At 42.2% G+C, this 22743-nt stretch overlaps 1 protein-coding gene across 3 annotated transcripts in view; it reads right to left on the bottom strand.

The window, feature by feature from the left end:
* The window catches only part of XIAP (X-linked inhibitor of apoptosis), a 46680-nt gene that overhangs the window by 6112 nt on the left and 17825 nt on the right, over positions 1 to 22743 (bottom strand). The window contains exons 1-4 of one of the 3 annotated variants that reach the window (XM_034781680.1): positions 10946 to 11088; positions 8540 to 9450; positions 6026 to 6125; positions 1756 to 1834 (exon numbers count right to left, since the gene is read on the bottom strand). In XM_034781680.1, the coding sequence (XP_034637571.1) occupies positions 1756 to 1834; positions 6026 to 6125; positions 8540 to 9422 (1062 nt within the window). In that variant the 5' untranslated portion in view covers positions 9423 to 9450; positions 10946 to 11088. Of the gene's footprint in view, positions 1 to 1755; positions 1835 to 6025; positions 6126 to 8539; positions 9451 to 10355; positions 10375 to 10945; positions 11089 to 22743 lie in introns of those variants that run through there. The other 2 variants (XM_034781681.1, XM_034781679.1) reach the window with 2 other exon arrangements.

Below are 22743 nucleotides of genomic sequence, written 5' to 3'. Positions count from 1 at the left end.
CAAACCATCCTGTCATAAATATGTACAAATCTCAAAGCATCCTGTAATAAGCCATATGTATATGATCACTTCAGCATTCAGAAATGATCTTGAAAAAGGGGTCAACAGTGAGTTGGCAAAATTTGCAGATGTTACAAAAGTTACTCAAGATAGCTAAATCCAAAGCAGACTTCTAGGCGTTACAAAGATCTCACAAAACTGTGCAACAAAATGGCATTTATCAGTGTTGATAAATGTGAAGTAATGCATATTGGAAAAATATAATCCCAACTATACATACAGAACGATGGGATCTAAATTAGCTGTGACCACTCAAGAAAAAGATTGTGGAGTTATTGTGGCTAGTTCTCCGAAAACATCTGCTCAATGTGCAGCGGCAGTCAAAAACGCAAACAGAATGTTTGGAACCATTAGGAAAGGGATAGCTAATAAGACAGTAAGTATCATAATGCCACTACATAAATCCATGGTATGTCCACACTTTTGAATATTGTATGCAGTTCTTGTCACCCCGTCTCAAAAAAGATATATTAGAATTGGAAAAGGTACAGAGAAGGGCAAAAAAAAAAAAAAATAATTAAAAAGATTAAGGATATAAAAAAAGAGAGGGACTATTCAGCTTGAAAAAGAGACAACCCAGGGGGGAATATGATAGAGGTCTTTCACACCACTCATGATCTGACAGACGTGCATAAGGAAGTGTTATTTACTCCTCCTCATAACACAAGAACTAGGGGTCACACAATAAAATTAACAGGCTGCAGGTTTAATACAAATAAAAGGAAGTACTTCTTCACACAACAATCATCCTTGTAGAACCGATTGCCAGGTGATGTTGTGAAAACCAAAAGTATAACTGGGTTTAAAAAAAAAAAAAAGATTAGAAAGCTCATGGAGAATAAGTCCATCCATGGCTATTAGCCAAGATGGTGAGGACTGGAACACCATGCTTTGGGTGTTTAGGTGTGTTTGCAGCAGCGCCCTGCCACAATCAAGGGGGATAGATTGGGGCTGCCTGAAAAGTCTTGTCTGCTGGCGATTGGCAACACCAGCTAGCTTGATAGGCGAGAGCTACAAAGGCTGGGAAGGAGCCAAAAGGAGGGAGGCAGGCAGAGAAGGAGATGGTTACTGACCCACCCTGCGGTAGGTGAGAAATCTGTAAGGACTGTATATAGTTGGACACTGGTGGTGGGAAAACACTTCTAGAATAAAGGACATAAAGCATAAAGCTGACGTCTCCCTGGACATCCCTGTGGCTCGGGCCGCTTCCCGCAGCTCCGGGTCACGGGCTTTTTGCAGCCAGGGAAGGTTCCCAGAGGTGGGTCTGACATGGCTCCGGGAGCAGCCTCTGCAGGGGAAAAAGAAGTCCTGTCCTTTCCCAACCTGGGCTAGGCCTAGCAGCGGGAGCTTGGCACATGGTAGGAAGCCCCGGCTGGGGCGCCCCCAGCCCTGCCCCTTTCCTACAATAGCCAGATTTCACGGGGAGAGATCAGATTTCACAGTCTATGATGCATTTTTCACAGCCATGAATTTGGTACTGCCCTAATCATATTGCTACACTGTAACTGAATCCCTTCCACTTCCTGTTGATGATCAAGACAGTGTAAAAAACTATATACAATCACTAGATATATTCTGTATTTACATGATCAAATTTTTTGTGAAATCAATTTAAGTTATACAATGTTATCTGTAATTAAAAGTTATTTCTCTAGGAAAACCAAAATAGTAAATGGTGAAAAAAAGACAACTTACTGTGGAATCCCTCGATAAAGGCGTTAACTGAACACTGTTTACAAATTCTTGTCCCTTCTCTTGTAGCAGATATTTGCATCTATAGTCAAAAAAGATTTTTATTACAAAAAGCATTGTACACATGGGAAAATAAACAAAGCTGAATACACAATTTTCAAAACAATTTGGGTAATTCTGCATTTCAAAGAATATTTCTGCTCTTGAAGTTTTCTCTGAAAATGTAACTGAAATCATAGAGGTCATTTAAACATTTTAAAAACGTTCTGATAGTGAAAGGAAGTGAGCTTCATCAACAATGCTTATTTGTCACGGACTCAACAATTGGAATCACAAAACTTTACATTCACTGATCATGGCAGCCACAACCACTGGTTTATAAAAGAAAAACAAAAAACAAAAACAAACAAAGAAATACAATAACTTTTAAATATCAACTCTTAACTTCTTTGTAAGCAATGAACCACAGTCATGGATAAACAGACAATTTTCCTTAGCTTTTCTATCCCTCTTTTCAATATCTTCTATGCCACTCCAAGCACTTGGAAAAGACTCTCGGGGCCGATGATAGCCTGAAGTAGAGTACCCTGTACTGGTAGTGGTCTTAACCCAGAGTGAATCTGAGGAATAGTCTGAGAGTCGGTAGGATTGAGATATGAAAATAGGCGTCCTAAAGCTCGAGGGCCAAAAAACAGTCTCCCTGTTCCAACGCTGGAATGATCATTGTGAGAGTGACCATCTTGAATTTCTGAGCTTTGACAAACATGTTGAGAGCTGAGGTCTAGTAGGGTCTCCAACCTCCCTTCCTCTTGGGTATTAGAAAACAGCAAGAGTAGAACCTTTGCCTCGTAGATGTTGAGGTACTGGTTCTATGGCTCCTAACCAGAGGAAACGATCTACCTCTTGTCATAGTAAACTCTCATGAGAAGGGTCCCTGAAGAAGGATGGGGAAGGGTGTTGTGGAGGGGGCAGGGAAGTAAAATGAATAGAGTACCCATTACAATGTTATATACTCCCAAGTGCTGGGGAATGCTGCCAGCTGGTAGTCAAATGGATAGATAGCATTGGTCAGCTGTAGCGGTTGGTGGGAGTGGTCTATTGACGCCTCAACCAACATGTCAAAATTGATGCTTGGACATGAACGGCTTGGATGAGGAAGATTGCGGGCCAGATGGTTTATGCCTCGAAAATTTCTTTTTTTCTCTGTGGCTCGCAGTAACGCTGAGCCGGATATTGTTATGTGAGTGGTTTGTGCTAGGGTGGTGGACTGAATTTTTTCTTTTGTCCTGGCATGTAGATGCCCAGCAAATGGAGAGTGGCCCTAGAATCCTTCAGAGTGTGAAGAGAGGCAAGTCTTCTCCGTGAAGAACTTTCAAAGGGAAGGTCATCAATGGTTGATTGTATCTCCTTCAGGAAGCCCGACAGATGGAGCCATGACACGTTGCATCACCACAGCCATGGATATGGACCTTGCCACTGAGTTGGATGTGTCGAGGGCAGATTGTAGCGTTGTCTTGGCCACTAACTTTCCCCCTTTCCATCTCCTTAAAATGGTTGTGGTGCGACTCAGGCAGCTGCTCAATAAAATCGCTCAGTTCCAAATTGGTTACGTAGTCTTATTTCGCCATCAGAGCTTGGTAATTAGCTAGTCAAAATCAAAGCATAGCTGAGGAGTATGCCTTCCTCCCAAAAAAATCTAAACACTTCCAGTTCTTATCGCTGAGAGTGGACCTCTACTGGTGTTGACAGCCACGGGAATTAATAAGGTGGGAGAAGGGTAATTCAGTCTCCCAGATGGTGTGGGTGGTCTGGCTTGTTGACCACCCTGCTAAATCTAATTGTGCATGGATTAACTCCCAGAGGTAACCTGTGTACTTAGTAGGCTGATACTGCTGATGAATGCAACATGTCCAGATCATTTTGAAGAAATTTCAGTATATCAACATTAAGCTCATGGGTCATCTGTCAAAAGAGTGAGAAAACGTTCCCCCAAATCCTAGCATCCTAACTGGATCTGGACTACCTGCAAGAGCATGTTGTAGTTGTGATCTTTCCCAAAACACATTTCTTCTATGGACCTGCATTTTCAAAGTTTGTAAAAAATTAAATACATATCAAGTCCTGCGTCGACAGATCACTTGTCGTTAGAAGGTGGATCAGCTCTTCTGTTGATATCTGTCAATTCTGGGTACCAGGGCAATGTTGGTCAATTCTAGACACAAATGATGAACAATCTGGCTATTGTTTATAGCCCTGTGATGAGGCCTCCGCCCCATACTGGCATGTAAATTGTTAATGGAGCCCTAGGGAGGCTGCACAGAAAGCAAAGGGCTGCAAGGAGCAGCCAAATAGGGCCTGGCACGCCCATATAAGAAGAGCTGCAGGGAAGAGCAGTAGCATCACACAAGTGGCAGGACTGAAACTAGACAAGGTAACATCTGGATCCCTCTTATCTTTTTTTTTTTTTTTTTTTTTTTTTTTTTTTAAATCACCCAAACCTTTAATTCCCTAGGAGAAGGCTGAGGAGGAACCCACTGAAGGAGTCCGCTTGGAGTGTGAAATTCTGGTGGCATGAGCATATTTCCTAGAATGTATGAATGACACAGCCATGCTGTATTACTGCGAGGTTTGGAGTGTTGGTACCTGGGACTGAGGCTCTGGCTACACTAGCACTTTTGTTGGCAAAACTTTTGTCTGTCAGGGGTGTGAAAAAACACTCCCGACTGATATAAATTTCGCCGACAAAAGCACCAGTGTAGACAGCGCTATGTCGGCAGGAGACACTCTCCTGCTGAGATAGCTACCGCTGCTTGTTGAAGGTGGTTTAATTATGCTGGTGGCATAGAACAGTTACATGAGAGACCTTACAGCAGCGCAGCTGCAGTGGTACAGCTCCACCACTGTAAGGCCTGTAGCATAGACATAGCCGGAGAGACCACAATCTGTTAGTGTTTCACATGCTGCTGCAGAAGCTAAAAATCCTCCTACAGCTGCTCTGTTTTGTCTGTTCAGGCCTATACCGCTTTCTCCTTTGGTCAGGCGTCTCTCCTCAGCCAGAATGCTCATAATAGAGATCAAAACAAGTGAACTCTGGAAGCCAGCAAATGGGGGATCACATCAACATCTCAATGAACATTGGTCTATTAACATTATTCCCTCTCCTTCTTGGTTCTCGGTCTGAAGGCCTTACAGATCTTACACTTATCTGTCTGATGGGACTCCCCCAAGCACTTCAGACACGAGTCGTGCGGGTCACTTGTTGGCATAGGCTTAGCGCAGGACGCGCACTGTTTGAAGCCGGGAGCCTTGGGCATGAGCCCGGCCACGCGCCGGGGGAAAAAGGGGGAGAACAACCCCCTTAATCCCCTTTAATTATACAACAACTATTAATAAAGTGATTTAAACAACTAACTATATACAACTAGAACTATAACTATAACTATCAACAAACGGAATAAGCTAGGGAGAGTGGAGAACAGCTACGCCGCGCTCCACAGTTCCAACGACCGTCAGGGGCGGTAAGAAGGAACTGAGGGGGCGCCGGGTCGGGTGGGGTATATATCCAGTGCCATGAAGGCGCCACTCTAGGGGGCTCCACAGCCGACCCGCCGGTGTTGCTAGGGTAGAAAATTCTCCGACGATCGTGCACACGGCGCGCGCACACCTAATTGGAATCGATATGAGAAAGCACTCGAAGAAGAATATATTTTATATTCTTCAAGACATCTTAAGAGGGCTTCATTTTCAGAAAGAAAAAATAATGTGCTGTTTGAAAAAATAGGTCCCTTTAAGGTGTCATGTTGCCCACCAAAAAATTGGAACACCCAAAATCTCTACTCACTTTTGAAAAGCCTTTAGGCCTTTATTTTTAAGTGTAATTGTACTGCATAAACAGCAGTTTCTGTCTTCTCTTGAGACTTCTACATAGCTCACTCCCAATAGAATATCACGGCTGCACATAATACTTATAACATAAGCAAAGACTCTTCTCTACAAGCATATACAAGTGGAGTAGGAGCAAATGGGCCTCACTACAGGGGACCTTGAAAGCCATTCTTCCTACTGACGAGAAGAAACACAGCCACCTATGAAGACTAGGTGATGGTGAGAAGGGCATCTCAACCATTTCAAATTATTTGGATAAGCATCCACACCACTGAATGCTTAGCCAAACTGAGCCTTTTGAGGTCATGCTGATACATTCTCCCTTTGTTGCAGATGCAACATACTGTAAATGGAAGTGTGCGCAACAATACAGTAAAGAGTACCTTACCCTGGAAACCATTTAGCATGTTGCTCCCAAGGGTCTTCATTCTGCTGCCACTCTTGCAGTCCTCCACCGCAGTGAAAGCACAAAACATGATCACCATTACCTAAGGGGACAAATAAGTGTGATGTTGTATACTTGTCAAATAAAAGGCTGAATATGCAAATATTTGTTCTTACAACTGAGAAAAAAAGCTTCAGCAAGTCTTGTTACTGATAAAAGCACCAACAATGTGTCAATTTAATAATGAGCATCTAAGAATAAAAAGGATTATTTTAAACTAGATGTCAATGTAATTTGTGATAACATATGGTAAGAAAAATGAAGTAGCTTCTTGGACTATTTCCACTTTAATAAAAAATTACAAAACCAAGCTTACACAAATGCTGCTTTACTCAATTTCATTTGGCATTGGAAGCATTTCTGATATCTCTATATTTGCTTACAAGTCTAATAACTTCTTGTGTGTTCAACTGTTAAGTAGGCTATAAAAACCACTACCACAAAGTTTCTAAGGCAAAAACATTTGACACAATTTCTTCTATGTTTTTGATCAGTCTTCTCTGTATTAAGTCTCAGTTCCCCTTAAACAAGAATGGAATTAATTAACAGAAACCCTATTCACAAGGACATTTACTAATTTGCCTTTTTGGTCATTGGTTTCACTAGTCAAGCCTAATGGGCTCTGAACAGCAGTGACAGAGACTAAGGGTACATCTACACTACAGCGGGGAGTCGATTTAAGATACGCAAATTCAGCTACGTAAATAGCGTAGCTGAATTCGACGTATTACAGCCGACTTACCCCGTTGTGAGGACGGCGGCAAAATCGACTTCTGCCGCTTTTTGTCGGCGGCGCTTACTACCACCTCCGCTGGTGGAGTTAGAGCGCCGATTCGGGGATCGATTGTCGCGTCCCGACGGGACGCGATAAATCGATCCCCGAGAGGTCGATTTCTACCCGCCGATTCAGGCGGGTAGTATAGACCAGGCCTAAGAGGATGTGGAAGGAAATTGAATTGTCTGAGCTCTAGCAGCACAGTTCACATTACAATCAATGACTACATCAGAAGCTGCTTACATATTAAGTACATTGCAATGAGAGGAGATATGGATAGATTTCTCCCACTGAAATTAAGCCCTTCTCAGCCAATAGGAAGGATACCCAATAGGAAGGACAAAGCTCTTGGAATTTACTCTAACAGTTAACCAGCTGGTTGGATAAGCTACCTATTTTGCATGTCTTCCCAATACAGATCCCATTTGGCTATTGAGCAGCTAGATTTTTTGGTGATCCCACAGATGATATAAATAAGATGTCACCACTAGTTATGAATGTATTCGTTTTGTGCAAGAATGTACAAGAAAATACCAAAAATTTTATTCGGGGGCCAGAGGGGATGGGAAGGAACCAAGAGAAAACAAAATTAGAAAGTCAGTGCTCTAAGAGCACAAAAAGGAGAATCAAATATGGTGAGAAAGCTAGAAATTATCCTTGGTAATCCCTTTTCTTCCTGAACTAACAGTAGTACTACTTTGCATTTACCTTCCATCCAAGGATTTCAAAGTGATTTTCCAATATTGATTAATTAAGCCTAGGGTGACCAGATGTCCCAATTTTATACGGACAGTCCCAATTTTTGGGTCTCTCTCTTATATAGGCTCCTATTACCCCCAACCCCCGTCCCGATTTTTCACATTTGCTGTCTGGTCACCTAATTAAGCATAATATGTAATTAGTCCCATTATACAGATGGGTAAAATGATGCAGAGAGATTAAGCAGCTTGACCAAGTCACACTAAGTTTTTAAGACTGGAAGCTTTTGGGGGCATGGACCACATATTCCATGAGTCTGTACAGCAGCTAGCACAACGGACCCTTGATCCTGACTCGAGCCTCTGGGTGCTACCACAATTTCAACTCACACACAAATAAAAAGTAATGGCAGAGATAGGAATAGAACCCAGACTTCCTGGCTCCTAGCACTGTGTATGAACCACAAGACCACAATTCCTCTTTTTAGGACAGGTCAGGATAGCTGCGGGGCAGTGTTCCATTCTTTCTAATATGACAAGATAACTTTTTAATGATACCAATCATTGTCTAAGAGCCAAAATCTGAACTGGCATACATCCTAAAATGGGCTTAAAAGACAAAGGTCACTACTTAAGATATTCTCTTTATTGAATGTACTGCTACTAGAAAGGAGAATGATGTGACATTTCAGATTATGTGATCATTCAAAAAGAATGCTTGATATTTTGCATGCCATCTTATAATAATAATAAACCAGGAGAACATACTGTATTAGCTAGTCTTAACAACTAATTTGAGTCAAGTGAACGTAGAATTAAAAAGCATTTGAAGACTCAGACGTTGAACTAACGTAAAGCCTTAAATAAAAGATTTGTTTTGGCAAGTCATTCAGTGTTAAATTAATAGAGATTCTGTTCAAAATTGTATCATGCACAAATTCTGCTGCAACAAAAAGACAGACGTGAAAGCCTCATCTAACTTACCTATACTATAGAACCCAGCTTCAGCAAGTCGCTCTTTAACAACTGGGTATCTCCACGTCACAAATGTCTTGATGCGTGCTTCATATTCTGCCATAGATGGATTTTTTGGGTGATCTGCATTGTTTAAGCCACTCCTGCAAACCTCAGCAAAATTAGATTCATTTGGGACATTTCCAACATTTCCAACATCATGGCCCAGGACAAAAAAGCACCTAGGAAAATGCCTCTTATGTTCTGACCAAGCTCGATCAAAAGGTTCCCAGTTTTTCAGTTTTCCACCACAACAAAAGCACTCCACTTGATCATCAACACCTGAGTAATACAGCCCAGCACTGGCTAACTCCTTCGGTGTTAATGGAGCATAGGCTGGCCAGTTGTGAAAAGATTTTAACCTAGCTTCTTCACTGCACATAGCAGGGTTCCTGGGGTACATACTATCTGACATGTCCACAACCTGCCCAGTTCTCAAAAGGTAATCTGGACTGAGATCAGATGATCTGTCAGAAGAGCAGTGGAGTGTTGAATTTCCGGAACAATTTTCAACTCTGCATTGACAGTTTTGGAGAACAGGATGCATATCTTTTTTTAAAAAATTAAATCGAGCAATAAATTTGCATTTTGGGGAAATTTTTCTATGTCTTCCAACTGCTGAGTCTCCATGCTCCCACCCTTCAATAGTTGCATGACAGCTGAAGCACTTCACTTTGTCTCCCTCTCCTGTATAAAAGAAGCCAGCTCGTGCTAGTGTTGATGCTGAAATAGGACAACAATTTGGAAAGTTGGCAAAAGTCCTCAGTCTGGAGTACTCTTCAGCCATCTCTTGGTCATGGTCACAATCTGGAGTGGCACAAGCTTCAGAGTTATCTGGACTGTTACACGTCATCTCTTCAAGAGTGGAGCTCTCAGATTTCCTAAAAAACAAATGTTTTTTAATTTCAGACAAAGCAAAAAAACAACAGATCAAACATACTCCTTATGTAACCCCTATGCGAACTGTGGGAATTAGTAGGATCAAAATATCCATCCTATTAATTACGTAGTAAGGAAAAAAGACTTCTTTTTCTTTCTTTGTTAATAACATTTTCAAGCACAGGAATATTCCAAAAGAAATTATATGAAGACAGACAAGGACTATTATCGTATATGAAGTTTTCTAGTAACACATGTTACAGATATCTCTTAATTGTCATCTGAACAAACAGTAAAAAGTTAACTGGAAAGCACATGTGAATAAAAAAAGTGTATAGACTAAGAAGAAGATTATTTTTATTAATAAGGTAGGGTTACCATATTTCCACAATCAAAAAAAGAGGACACTGGGGGGGGGGGGGCGCGCGCCCGCTCTCCCCCCCTCCCCCCCCCCCCCCCCCCCACCCCCTGACTGCCCCCCTCGGAACCCCCAAACCCCCCCCCCTCCTTGTCCCCCGATTGCCCCTTCCTGGAACCCCTGCCACTAACTGCCCCCTAGGACCCCACCCCCTATCTAAGCCTTCCTGCTTCTTGTCCCCTGACTGCCCCCTCCTGAGAACCCCCCCACCCTAACTGCCTCTCCCAGGACCCTACCTGTCCCCTGACTGCCCCGACCCTTATCCACACCCCCACCCCATATTCACACCCCTACCCCCAGACAGACCCCCGGGACTCCCACGCGCCATCCAACCCCCTCTGCTCCCTGCCAGCCTCGATTCCTCTCCATACCCCCCACCCCAACAGCCCCCCCAGAACCCCTGACCTATCCAATCCTCCCTACTCTCTGTCCCTTGACTGCCCCCTCCAGAAACCTCCTGCCCCTTCTCCAGCCCTCTGGCCCCCTTACCCTGCCGCTCAGAACAGCATGTCGGGCTCCGCACAGAGCCAGACACGTGTCTGCGCTCCCCAGCGCAACACACAACCCGGTCCCTGCCCCTGCACAGTGCTGCCGGAGCCGGGCACTGGACAGCAGGGGAGGAGGAGAAGGGGGGGGGAGGAGGAGGAGCAGCAGAGGCCCGAAGTGAATGGCCCAGCTGGCCGGGGATCTGAGAATGCAGGGGATGGAGGGGAGGGGTGGGGAGGGGAGTAGCTCTACATTGGCCAGGCTGGACTCCGGCAACTGATCTGAAGCTGCGGGGGAAGGGCTCTGGCTGCCGGAGCCCCATGCAAGCAGCTGAATTTCCTGCAGCCCTGCCGTGTTCTACATGGGGGGGAAATCCCAGACATTTGTAACTATTTACAGATTCCCCCCGGATGCTATTTTTAACCCAAAAAGCCAGACATGTCCAGGAAAATCTGGATGAATGGTAACCCTAAATAAGGCAAACATTACAAGACTAGGTCTGATAAAAAAAAACATAACAGGAATACAAGGGGCCTCACAAAAGATATGAACGAAAAATCTAAGAAAAGGCCTCAAATCATGTTTGTACTTACCGTACAATGATTACTGCTTTCCTCCATAGAGTAACCCATGCCACACTCAATGTATTTTACTGCTCCAGTTTGGAAGGATCTATGTTCAAAATCAGCCTATTATGTTACTCTTGTATAAGCAGCTTTACCTTTCTTTTTTAATTACAGGTAAAGGCCTGAGCAAATAGACTTTACATTATTCACTGAAGGACAAACAAGACCAAGTTCTTTCATAACAATGAGAAAAGGCAATTCTAGTCCTAAGAGCCAGACTAAATGGACTCAAACTGAAGCTGTCCTGCCTCCTCCCCTCCAAGATGATTAAATCAGTGGACTGTAAAAGCCAGAGTTAACCAACTGATTTCAACTGTTGGGACAAGCACCTGAAAATTAATATTTACTTTACTCTGTACAGTGTCTAAAGTTCAAAATACACCCATATAAAACAAAATACATTTGAAAAATGTTTATACATAAACTTATGTTTTGTTTCCTAGATATCCCAAACATTTCACATGTTCAGCCAATAGCCTGAATGTTGCCGCATTGGTGCTGTGCTGATACATAGTCAAGCCTTAAACTGCAAGCCTTTTTAATTCATCAATGAACCAGCCTGAACACTAGAGACTCCTGAGTGAAAAACACATTTATAGATGTTGTTTCAGTATAACAGTACTCAAATAATCAAGACCTTTGATACAATTTTTTTTTTTTAAACTGGTGGTTTAGAGAAAAATAGGAGAGTGTGTTATAAGATGGGATATTTTGAGTATGGAAAAGTTTTTTGAAAAATTCTCAACTACATTTGCCCTTTCCATTATATTGTAGCTACGGACACAACGGAGTAGTCTAACAAAATATTTAACTTAGCAACCAACTTTTCCTGATACTGCTTTTAATAATATTATATACATACTTGTAAGAATAACCATATTGGGTCAGACCAATGGTCTATCTAGCCCAGTATCCTCTCTTCTGACAGTGGCCAATGCCAGGTGCTTCACAGGGAATTAACAGAACAGGGTAATTATCAAGTGATCCATCCTCTGTCGTCCACTCCCAGCTTCTAGCAGTCAGAGGCTAGGACCTCCAGAGCATGAGGTTGTATCCCTGACCATCGTGGCTAATAGCCATTGATGGACCTATCATTCATGAACTTATCTAATTCTTTTTTTAACCCAATTATAGTTTTGGTCTTCACACTACCCCTGGCAAGGAGATCCACAAGTATTCAGAATTGCCAATCCTGAATATTCAAAAGCCATGAGACAGACTTAAAAACAAACTCTAGACTCAAAACCCCGTAGGCAAATGGTTTTAAAAAAATTTCTCTCTCATAATTTTTAAGCCATTCTCTGCAATCATGAAGACTAGAAACTTACACTTAAAAATAAGGAGAGCGCTTCACAATTACATGACTCCAGAAGCTGGGAATTTAAGGAAGACACCAAATATTGCACGATTCATGATGAAATAACAAGATCCAGCAATACTGCATACATAATTCTATGACAGTAGAATGTGGCCAGAAGAAATGGGTAAGGGTTCCACTATAGAGGTATAGGGTTTTCAGAGGTTCTGAACAAAACATGAACTTTTATTTTTATTACTACTATTGTCATATTATTTTCTTTCATTATGGATTTCACTGAAAACATTAATCGATTTGCTGAAAAAAACTGAAAAAAATTAAGTTTAAATTTCCACTAGTTTTTCCTCTTACCGTGCACACACAAAGAAAAGCTTAAGAGTAGTGGACACAATTGAGCCCTAGTATACCCTACAAACTTATGTAGGTATAACTATGTCACTCAGGGGTGTGGACACAGTTATACCAACCGAATTCCCAGCGTAGACAGCACTATGTCAATGGGAGGGCTTCTCCTGTCAACACAGCTACCACCTTTGAGGGAGGTGGAGTAACTACACCGACGAGAGAAGGTCTCCCATCGGCGTAGGTAGCCGCTGCAGCACTGTAAGTATAGCGAAGCCCTGAGTAACCAACCCCAATGAGCAAGAAATAAGAGCACATAGGCAAGTGGGGGTGGGGCCTTGCCTGAAGACCACCCTCACTCAAGTGCTTGTGGGCTCTCAGACTGCATCTGCAGAGGAGATCACTATGGGTATCACTACAGCTGTGCTGCTATAGTGCCATAGTGTAGATACTTCCTATATCGACAGAAAGGCCTTTTCATCAATGTAGGTAATCCACCTCTCTGAGAGACAGTAACTAAGTCGATGGAAGAATTCTTCTCTCAATCTAGCTGCATCTACACAGGGAGTTAGGCAGACCTAACTACAATGCACAGGTCATTAATTTTCCACAGCTCTGAGCGACGTAGGTAGGTACATCTGGCCAAAACTATGTCTACTTAGAAGTCGGAAGGGGTAATTTCTGGCATGAGTAGACAGACCCACTCAGAGCTAGTGAGGATATGTGGACTTGAGCTGGAAATTACACCTCAAGTTCCAGTGTAGACATATCTTAAGACCAATGGGAGAGGGCGAAGAGAAATAAAAACTAAAACCCCAGGTGTTTAGGAGAAAAGGACTATCACTCTGTGCTATCTTTTCCATCATTTCAATAGTCTTGTTTGTAGGGCAAGTTATTTCAATGGTGTGAGGTAGACCAGGACACTCAGAAAAGCAAAAGAAGAATCAAGACTTTAGGGGAGGGGAAAAAAAAAAAAGACAACTCAATCCTTTCCTACCCCGCTTTGGAATTTTTTTGGGGGGAGGAGGGGGGGGGGAGAAGGGGAGAGATTATAAATTGAGCTTTTTCTATTTAATACACTTCTGAATGGTTTAATCCTCAAGGGAGGCAGGCGGTAGCTACCCTACTTATTCTAGAACAGGACTCCTCAAGAGGTTGCCTACTGGGATGCATACTTCAATCTTAGATTCTGAGCCCCTAAGGAACACTGTAGCCCTCTTCAGTTTCTTTCCCTTCCCCACTGGCATTTAGCTCAAGGAAGCATGGACTAAAATCTCAAGATTCAAGAGTAACACTTCTAGATCCAGAATCTTTTCAACCAGCACTGTCACTGGAGTTGAGAGAAGTATGGAGGGTAGGGAGAAAGAAGCCCTGTAAACCCACAAACCAGCCTGCGATGGTGTTGGGACTCACCACCACTGGCACCTCCTGCTGGTTGCGCCGGGCATTAGCTCAGTCCATGGGAAGTGCCCTCTCCTGGTGGTGTCCCGTCCACCTCTCGCCCTCCATTGACGCCTGGACCCACGTTGCTCCCTTCTGCTTGAGGCGTCCCCTTCAGGACACTGCCCTCTGGCAGTGCCCCATGTCCATTCTCACCCACTTCCGGGGTGGGGGTGGGGGGGGAAGGCCACTAACAGCAGTCTTTCACCTGCCACAGTGGGCAGCTGCTCCCGAAGTCTAACCCCTTCCTTCAGGGGTATGGTGCAGTCCAATATGGCCACTTCCCACAGCCAGTTGCAATATAAGGAGGAAGGGGAGGACCCAGGCCCACCTGCTACTCTGGGTCCTGACGCAGGGATCCTCTAGCGGCAGCCTCCCTGCCCTCCTTCTCTCCCCTCGCTTGCTGTCTGCTCTTCCTGGGTCTCTTCCCCTCTGACCCTTTAGGCCCTTCCCTCAGGGACTGCAGCCTGGCAAGTAGCAGGCTGGAGTTCCCTTCGGCTCACCCGAGCCTGCCCAGCACTACGCTGTCCCAGGTGCTGGTCTCCTAGCTCAGGAGACAGACCTTCCCTGTTGGAGGTCTGGGAGAGACTGACTGCTCCTCTCATGGGCAGCCTTTATATAGGGCTGAGCCCGGCCCTGACTGGCCACCTCCTGCCCAGCCCTGATTGCCTCTCCAACAGGCCCTCCCTGATTGCCTGCCTCTTTGCGCAGCTTCTCTAGCCTGTCTTAGCCCACTTTCACAGGGGGGAGGGGCACTCACCCCACCACACAGCCCCAATGTTCACCAGCTGTGGGTTCTCGTCACTTGAGTTAAATTATACACAAATTATGCTTTAATCCCTGGAATTTTGTAATGGAAAGACCAGACTTGCAAATACTTATGAGTGTGCAGAACTTCATTATATTCAGTAGTCCCATTAAAATCAATGGGGCTTATTACAGTAGTAAAGTTAATCATGAGTATGGCCATAAGCACCAACAATGCTAGACAATGAGTTTTAATTCTTCGTTTCTTACTTCAGTTGTGTACTGAAATATTTTCTAGCACCTTACAGTGGAGTCGAATCATAGGTGCATTTAACTTACGCGAATTCAATTATACGCGCTCGGCAATAAATAAATAAATAAATAAATAAATATATTCTGCCCACCATTCCACTCAATGCCCCGGAGTGAGCGTGAGATGGGAGACATGAATCTGCTGTTCCCCCAGCCTGTCTCAGTTCCCAGGTGCCTCTCATAGTGTGAGCATCTCGCCGCACTGAATGTGATTCTAGTGTTTAAAGATACTGTCAGAGGTGAAAATAAGCCAGTACGGTGTACCGGCATGAGCTAGTATGCCGTGCCGGACTGGACTGGCTTCCCCAGGCTGGCCATTTAAAGGGCCTGGGGCTCCCTGCAGTGGCAGGAGCCCCTGGCCCTTTAAATCCCTGCAGGAATCACCAAATGATTAGACGCTGTAGTTAGAGGATTTTTTTTGTTTTGTTTTGATTTGGTTTTTGGAAAGAGTAGATAGTTCTCAACTCCTACTGATGAGGGTTCTCAGCATGACCCAAGATTGGGTACAAAGTTAGGGCCTAATCCTGAGAACTCTTGCCAGAGAAGTCACTATTCAAACAGTCTCAGGGCAGGTCTACACTACCCGCCTGAATCGGCGGGTAGATATCGATCTCTCGGGGACTGAATTATCGCGTCTCGTCAGGGCGCAACAATCGATCCCCGAATCGACGCTTCTACTCCACCAGCGGAGGTAGGAGTAAGCGCCGTCGACGGGGGAGCCGCGGAGGTCGATTTGCCGCCGTCTTCACAGAGGGGTAAGTTGGCTCCGATATGTCAAATTCAGCTACGCTATTCGCGTAGCTGAATTTGCGTATCTTAAAATCGACCCCCTCCCATAGTGAGGACGTAGCCTCAGACCATCACTTAACATAAGCTTTTGCAGGATCTGACCCCTATTGCAAAGAGAAATGCTTTAAGTGAATGAATAAATACTAAATTATTAGTGTGTTTTTATAAATGTCAATGAAGTATTTAAAACTCTCAAAGTGAATTAGTTCGGTCTGAATTGGACAGAGAAAAAGTATAGAACTCTTCTTCCTAGGACACCAATTTACCAGCTGGCATTGCCCTTTTGTCAATGTGTTCTATACCAATAAGATACATAATGCAAAACAAAAGGATGGCAACTAATATTATATATAGTGAATACTTACTGTGCTCAAACTTTAAAAAAAAAAACAAAACATTTCTCTATACTGTCAGCAGTTACTGGCATGAAAGATTTTGGTTCAATGCTACATAAAACCCACAAGCTTTTATATCTGCTGCATGCATTGAAGAAGCGGCTTTCACTCTGGAGACTAAGATGAGAAAAACTTTTAAAAACTAACTCAAAAGACATCTAACAAAAATGTGCCTTTAGCTGTCAGTTTTGTTGTTTTCCCCCCCTTCTGTATTAATATTCATTACATTTTTAAAGGACAAAATAGATTTTATCATTTCACTTGGTTATAGACTATTGTACTTAATCAAAGGATGAGGAAGAACCTTTCAGAAAGTTCAGAGGAGGAAAAAAATAATATTTTTGCACCTAGAGACTACCATTTGCATAGTCAAAAAGACACAGGTAGGTGCCCAATGAGCACATTAAGAAAATAAAAGGAGTGGGAGACCAGTTCTGTGTTTACAAGCAGTCACAGAAACACCTTGTAAACCCTAGATTTAATCACTGGTAATTTTATACCTAGTGTAATGACCTCTAAGGTTAATAATATGGATATTTTATACCTTACAGAGTTGCTATCTTTCTATTTGTCTTTAAAGAGCTACATCAGCTGATTTACAGATCTGACCTAGATAATGGTTTAGATATTTGAAAGGCAAGGGCCTTCAGTAATTATGCAGGGCATCTGTGGAATCCAATCCCTATGGGATAGAGAGCCAACCCCCACCTTTTTTAAATAATCAAATGTGAAAAGATTTGTATTGATTGCCTTTTTTTAAAGTACTACTTGAATTTTAAAGTGCTTGAGAATTGTTTCTGTGAAGAACCCTATATGAGCTTATCATCATTACTACTACTAGAATGCATTCACAGAACACATTTATTTTTACTATAGTAGCTTCAGATATATGCAGGCAAGAAAAATATTATTCCTAAAAGGCTTTCCAAAGGAGTATAGTTTAAGGTGGAAACCTCAGAAATACTGAAAAATTTGGACCTTAAAACACATGATGCTGGCAAACATACATATCTAGAGACTACATGTTCAAGATTTCAACATTATTTATAAATAAATGGTTCTTGTTTTATTTAAAATGGAAGGTGAAGTAGGATACAGTAAATTAAAGGTAGGTATTCACTCAGAGGGTACTGGTGTCTTCCTGACAAATTGTAAAGCTTTCATATATAGTTCCTTTGGTATCAGAGTAATGGTTCTAAAATCCTTTTTCTGGACTGCCTCACACAAAATGGCTGAAAGATCATCTCACGATCACCAAGGGGTTTAGGGCACAGGATGATTTTTTACAGCCATTTTGTGGGAAGCAGATCAAGAAAGGGGTAGGGCTGCTGTTGGGTTGAGCAGGGCTTCTTCTTAATTTACCGTTTCCCCTATCTCTGGCATTGGCTCAGAACCAGGGTGGAGAAATTGTTGTCATTCCAAGGTGCTGCAAAGCCAGTTCTAAGACCTTACTGCTTCCTCTGCTCCGGAGCCCAACCCGGGGTAGAAGTTGCAGGTGTATGGAAAGGAGCTGCTCTAGAACTAAAAGGAGAGCAGGAGAAGTAGCAGCCCCAGTAGCAGCAGGATCTCCTTCCCATCCCTGCTCAGGCTCCCCCTGGATCTTAGCAGTAGAAGGATATCATAGCTTTGAATCAGTGGGTTGCAATCCATCAGGCAGCCTTTCACGATCCACCAGTTGAGCAGCTGGTCATAAAGCAGGTCTTTTTTAACCTTATTACTATTAAACTGATGTACTATTTTATAGTATAAACCAACACATTTAAGTATATAGGTTTAAGTAATACCACTTCCTATACAGCCATCTCTCCTCTCTGGAAGAAAAATCCTCCTCCTCCCCCAGTAAGGGCTAGCTTTATATATGTGGGTCTAAAATGAAAGCTCCAACTCTGCTGTGAGCAAGCAGATCAGGAAATTAAAAGAAACAAGACCCTGTTTACACTCCGAAGATCCACTGGAGGGAAGGAGCCAGCACTAGAAGGGACATGGTTCAAATCCACTATATTTATTAAGTACACTGGAGAGGGGATCACCACCTCCTACGGAAACACTTTTGGGAGATTATTAGGGTGGGGAGAAGAATGCTCTGGCAGTTCCCTTTCCTTTTTCTTTTTTGGTCAGGGAAGTGGGTTTTGCCCCCTCCCCAGTGGAAGTAGTAGGGGTTGGGTCCCAAATCTCATAGATCTCATTAATCCACAAAAGGACCTTTACACTGGTTTGTGGATCCTTGCCTCACAGTCCATCTATTAGGTGTTCAGATACCGCAGTGATGGGCATATGGCCATGTTGCCAGGTGCTCCCATGTCAGCAGTTGCCTGTGGAGCCCTTTGATGAAGGGCTCCATAATGCAGAAACAGTTATAGGATGTTTTGCACAGAATCTCCTCCTGATGCCAGGGGTGGAGAGGGAAGAAAACATGACACACTGAGCAGTGACTCAATGTCTGCATTAAGCTCAGCTTGTTTCACTTTCATTTACATTCAGTTTCCAGTCAATTTCATATTCTGATTCTCACACTAGCCCAACACTGCAGTGCGGGGGCTTCTAATACAAGGGAATGTTTAAATCCAAACAAAATGAAAAAATATATTCTAAAAATATCCTTTAAAAGCATTAGGGCCTCTAGTTTTTTTAAAACAGAATATGACTGTTAATACTAAACTACCTAGTGGTGTCCTCTTAAAAACTATTCTACTTTTGTAAAGTGATGTTTTATTGCAAGTTAATTGATTCCAAGGTATCCCACTTCTAAAAATAGTTTTAATATAAAAGTAAACTTTTTATTTTTAAGTAAGCAATGTTTCTGTACCATTATACTAACATTGTTATGTGACCACTATAGGTTCACATATCTTTCCTCCCAAAATCTCTCTCCTCACAAAATGTCCTAAATACAATTTTAAATAGAAGGCAAAATGATTGAGGGATATAATTCCCATAATGCAACATTTTTAAAGCTCTAGCCATAGATGTTCTGAAGTACAAAAGCCTCATCCAGCTAATCTTGATTTATTAATCAGACCATGGAAACCTTATCACTATGACTGCAGTCAGCTGCATCTTTTCAAGCTCAGCATGGTCTTCTTCATGATATGCTGATCAGTACTAGACACAAAGAGATAAATACAAAGCTGGTGTTATTGAATGCAACTTCACTGATGTCAATGTACTAGCATACACCATGTCTGAATTTGTCCTAATAATCTAAATATAGTATTATTAGTAAGGCACTAACTAATTTGGCAAAGAAACATGGGTTCCAGAAAAAGGTCTAGGCCCTCCAATGAGCTCTGTGCAGGTAGACCCCTGTGCCTGTACACTCATTACAGAATCAAAACCTAGCTCCATTAGCACCTTTCTGGATTCTTCTGCTGAAAATCTAGTCTTCACAAAAACAAGATATGGATGAGAGTGGACAACATATTTTCTCCTTTTACAAACTCAGAATATTGAGAAAGCAGGGTTTAAATAACTGGCATAATATGTTACAATTCACTGACAATCTTTCTATAGAACTTCACATTCCAAGGACCTCAAATGCTTTCCAAACTATACACCACACAGGTTTAATTTTAGGAGTGGCTTGCTAGTATCCAAAAACTGACTTGCACTTCTCCTCCTCCCAGTCACTTCTCACATTTTAAAAATGTAGATTGGACAAGGGAAAGTACACCTCTACCCTGATATAACGTGATATAGGTGAAACCGCGTTATATCGAACTTGCTTTGATCCGCCGGAGTGCGCAGCCCTGCCCCCCTGGAGCACTGCTTTACCGCGTTATATCCAAATGTGTGTTATATCAGGTCGCGTTATATCAGGGTAGAGGTGTACTAATTTAATCACCAATATTATCTGCAGCATCAAGCTTTTCCTTGGAAATGTGCCATCTTGATCTCATATTGCCAAAATAATATTCCTATATTATTCAATGTTTTTATACAATTATTATTACTGATAAAATGGTCAAGACTTCAACCAACAGAAGCAGAATGCTTTATCACATAGTAATTGTTAATTACACTAGCTGCCTGTTGCTTCTCACCTTCCTAAGTAATGTTTCAAAGGAACAGGGGAGATGGTTTCCTTCACAGAGAAAGACTGTCTTCCATCTGCAACCTTCCAACTGCCCCACCCCCAACAAAGCCAATCACTGCCACCTAGATCCTACAGCAATGGAGACATTCAAAGACCTCACAGATATACACTATACTATATTCCATCCCAATATGACTTAAGACTCAATATGACATCCTATTTAACAGACTGTCCTTTTATCTTTCCTTGTATTTTTATCCAACGGAGAAAACAGTCATAACTTAAACACAAATTCCCTCAATTACAAAACACACCAGATATACAAAGCACTCACTTTGACCCTGGTACTTATAGAATGCACTGAACTTCATATTCCATAAGACCATGTCATTCAAATTACTTTAAAAATTCATCTTTTTACATGGAAAATTAAAATTGTATTGTTAAAAAATTTCTATAAAAGCTATCCATTCTAACATGTAATAAATAATTCTGTATTAGTCAAACTAAACAAGATAGAGAAATATATTGTGCTACAATACCGTAACAGTATTAAAAGCAGCACAAATAGTGAAAAGTCAATTTAAAACATTAGGAAGTTTTTGTTGAGACTCAGATTAAAAAAAAGAAAACAGACAAAAGATATGACATACCTGTTAGATGGTAACACTTTGCAATACATAAACAGCAACCAACTTGAGTTCAATGAGTAGAGTATATATGCACAAGATAGCTAGATTTACTTTAAATTTTGCCAGATTTCATCATCACATATTTATTAAAAGTCATAGTAATCAAGATGTTTAATTTTTATCAGCCTGTACCTATATGATATCTAAAGGGTTTTTCACAACTTCCGAGCATAAAATATCTTATTTTTATGCACTGAACAAAGTCTATTTTAGCATGAAGCATTTCCAGGAGCACACAGTCATGATTAATCCTGTTTTTAACTATTTTTAAAGTATTAATCTGAAGATACCTCTCCCTTTCACACTAATCTAGCAATTTGCAGAGCCAACTTGACAACATTTTGTTCATATCAGGTGACAGAAGACAAGAACTCAATAGAGGATCATGATGCCAGCAAATGTGAAAGTATAAAGAAGAAGAAAAGAAAATTATTTAAACTGCAGGACTATAAACTTTGGTTATTCATATGAAACAAGATTTCAATTTGTTGTCAAAGTAGCAACAGATATGATTGAATGCAACAGGAATGACACCATCGCATTGCTACTTTTCTTTGAGACGCCTGAATTCAAAGACTGGAACCCACTTTTTATTCCAAGTAATTTTTATTGAGATTAAGGATGGAAATAATCATATATCCAGGATTATTTCTTTTTCCACTTCCATGTGACAAGCACCCGGGTGAAAAAATGTATCACTTGTATCAGACAGATAATTGTATATCCTCATGCTTCTGACACAGGGGAGTATTAAACGTAGTGCTCAACAGATTAACTACAAGAGCAATGTTGGTGCTTAATATGCACTTGATCTTGAAATGTGAGTGTGTGTAGTTAGTCAACAAACAGAACATACTGTACCAGCTGACACACAAATTGTGCATGTGTCACTCATGTCACTTTGCTAAAGTTCACTCTGCACCTGCAAAGCTGCAGCTAGATCAAGCAGGACACTGTTTACTAACTGAAATGGTACTTGAAAGGCTTAATAAAATGGCAAAGCATGGGATTATTTTTTTTTAAACCTAGTTTTTAAACCTCTCCCCCCCACCCACCCCCCTCAGTCCCCAGTCAGTGGCCATTTGAAAAAGCTGTATTTTATCTGGAGTGTTTGTTTCCTTTGTGTTATTTTATAAAGAGGGCAACATAGGTTAAACAAAGTCCTTTGATGTATTTGTATAAAAGTAGGTGCGGAGTCAGTATTGTGACTTATCTGCAATTTATTTCACCAGGAAAATTGAACTCTACTCAACTTTATTCATCTGATTTTCAGTCAGGTCCTGCTTAATTTTCTGGCTGGATTTATTGGGGGTACAAGGAAATCAACTGACTTGCTCAAGGTCACAGAAAGACACTGCTTAGGAGAAATTATGATCCTGCTGGCTTCTATGCTTGGTTTTAGTCACAAGGATTTTTATTCTTTCACCCTCAACTCTAAAGTCAGGTGCCTTCAGTCTAAGAGGACCATCATAAAGATTCCCAGAACTAGGGTTACCATATCTCATAAATAAAAAAAGAGGACCCTCCACGGGCCATGGCCCCGCCCATTTCCCCACCCCTAGCCCCGCCCCAACTCCGCCCCTTCCCCCACCCTAACTCCGCCCCCTCCTCCCTCCCACTCCCAGCCAGGGGGAAAGGGCTGCCCCAGTGCTACCAGCTTCACGGTTTGCTGGGCAGCCCCCAGACCCTGCGCCCCC

Source organism: Trachemys scripta, chromosome 9 (genome assembly GCF_013100865.1).
Source record: "Trachemys scripta elegans isolate TJP31775 chromosome 9, CAS_Tse_1.0, whole genome shotgun sequence".
NCBI classification, from domain to species: domain Eukaryota; kingdom Metazoa; phylum Chordata; order Testudines; family Emydidae; genus Trachemys; species Trachemys scripta.
The sequence above is the reverse complement of the archived record's forward strand: the minus strand, read 5'-3'. Positions and strand labels throughout refer to the sequence as shown.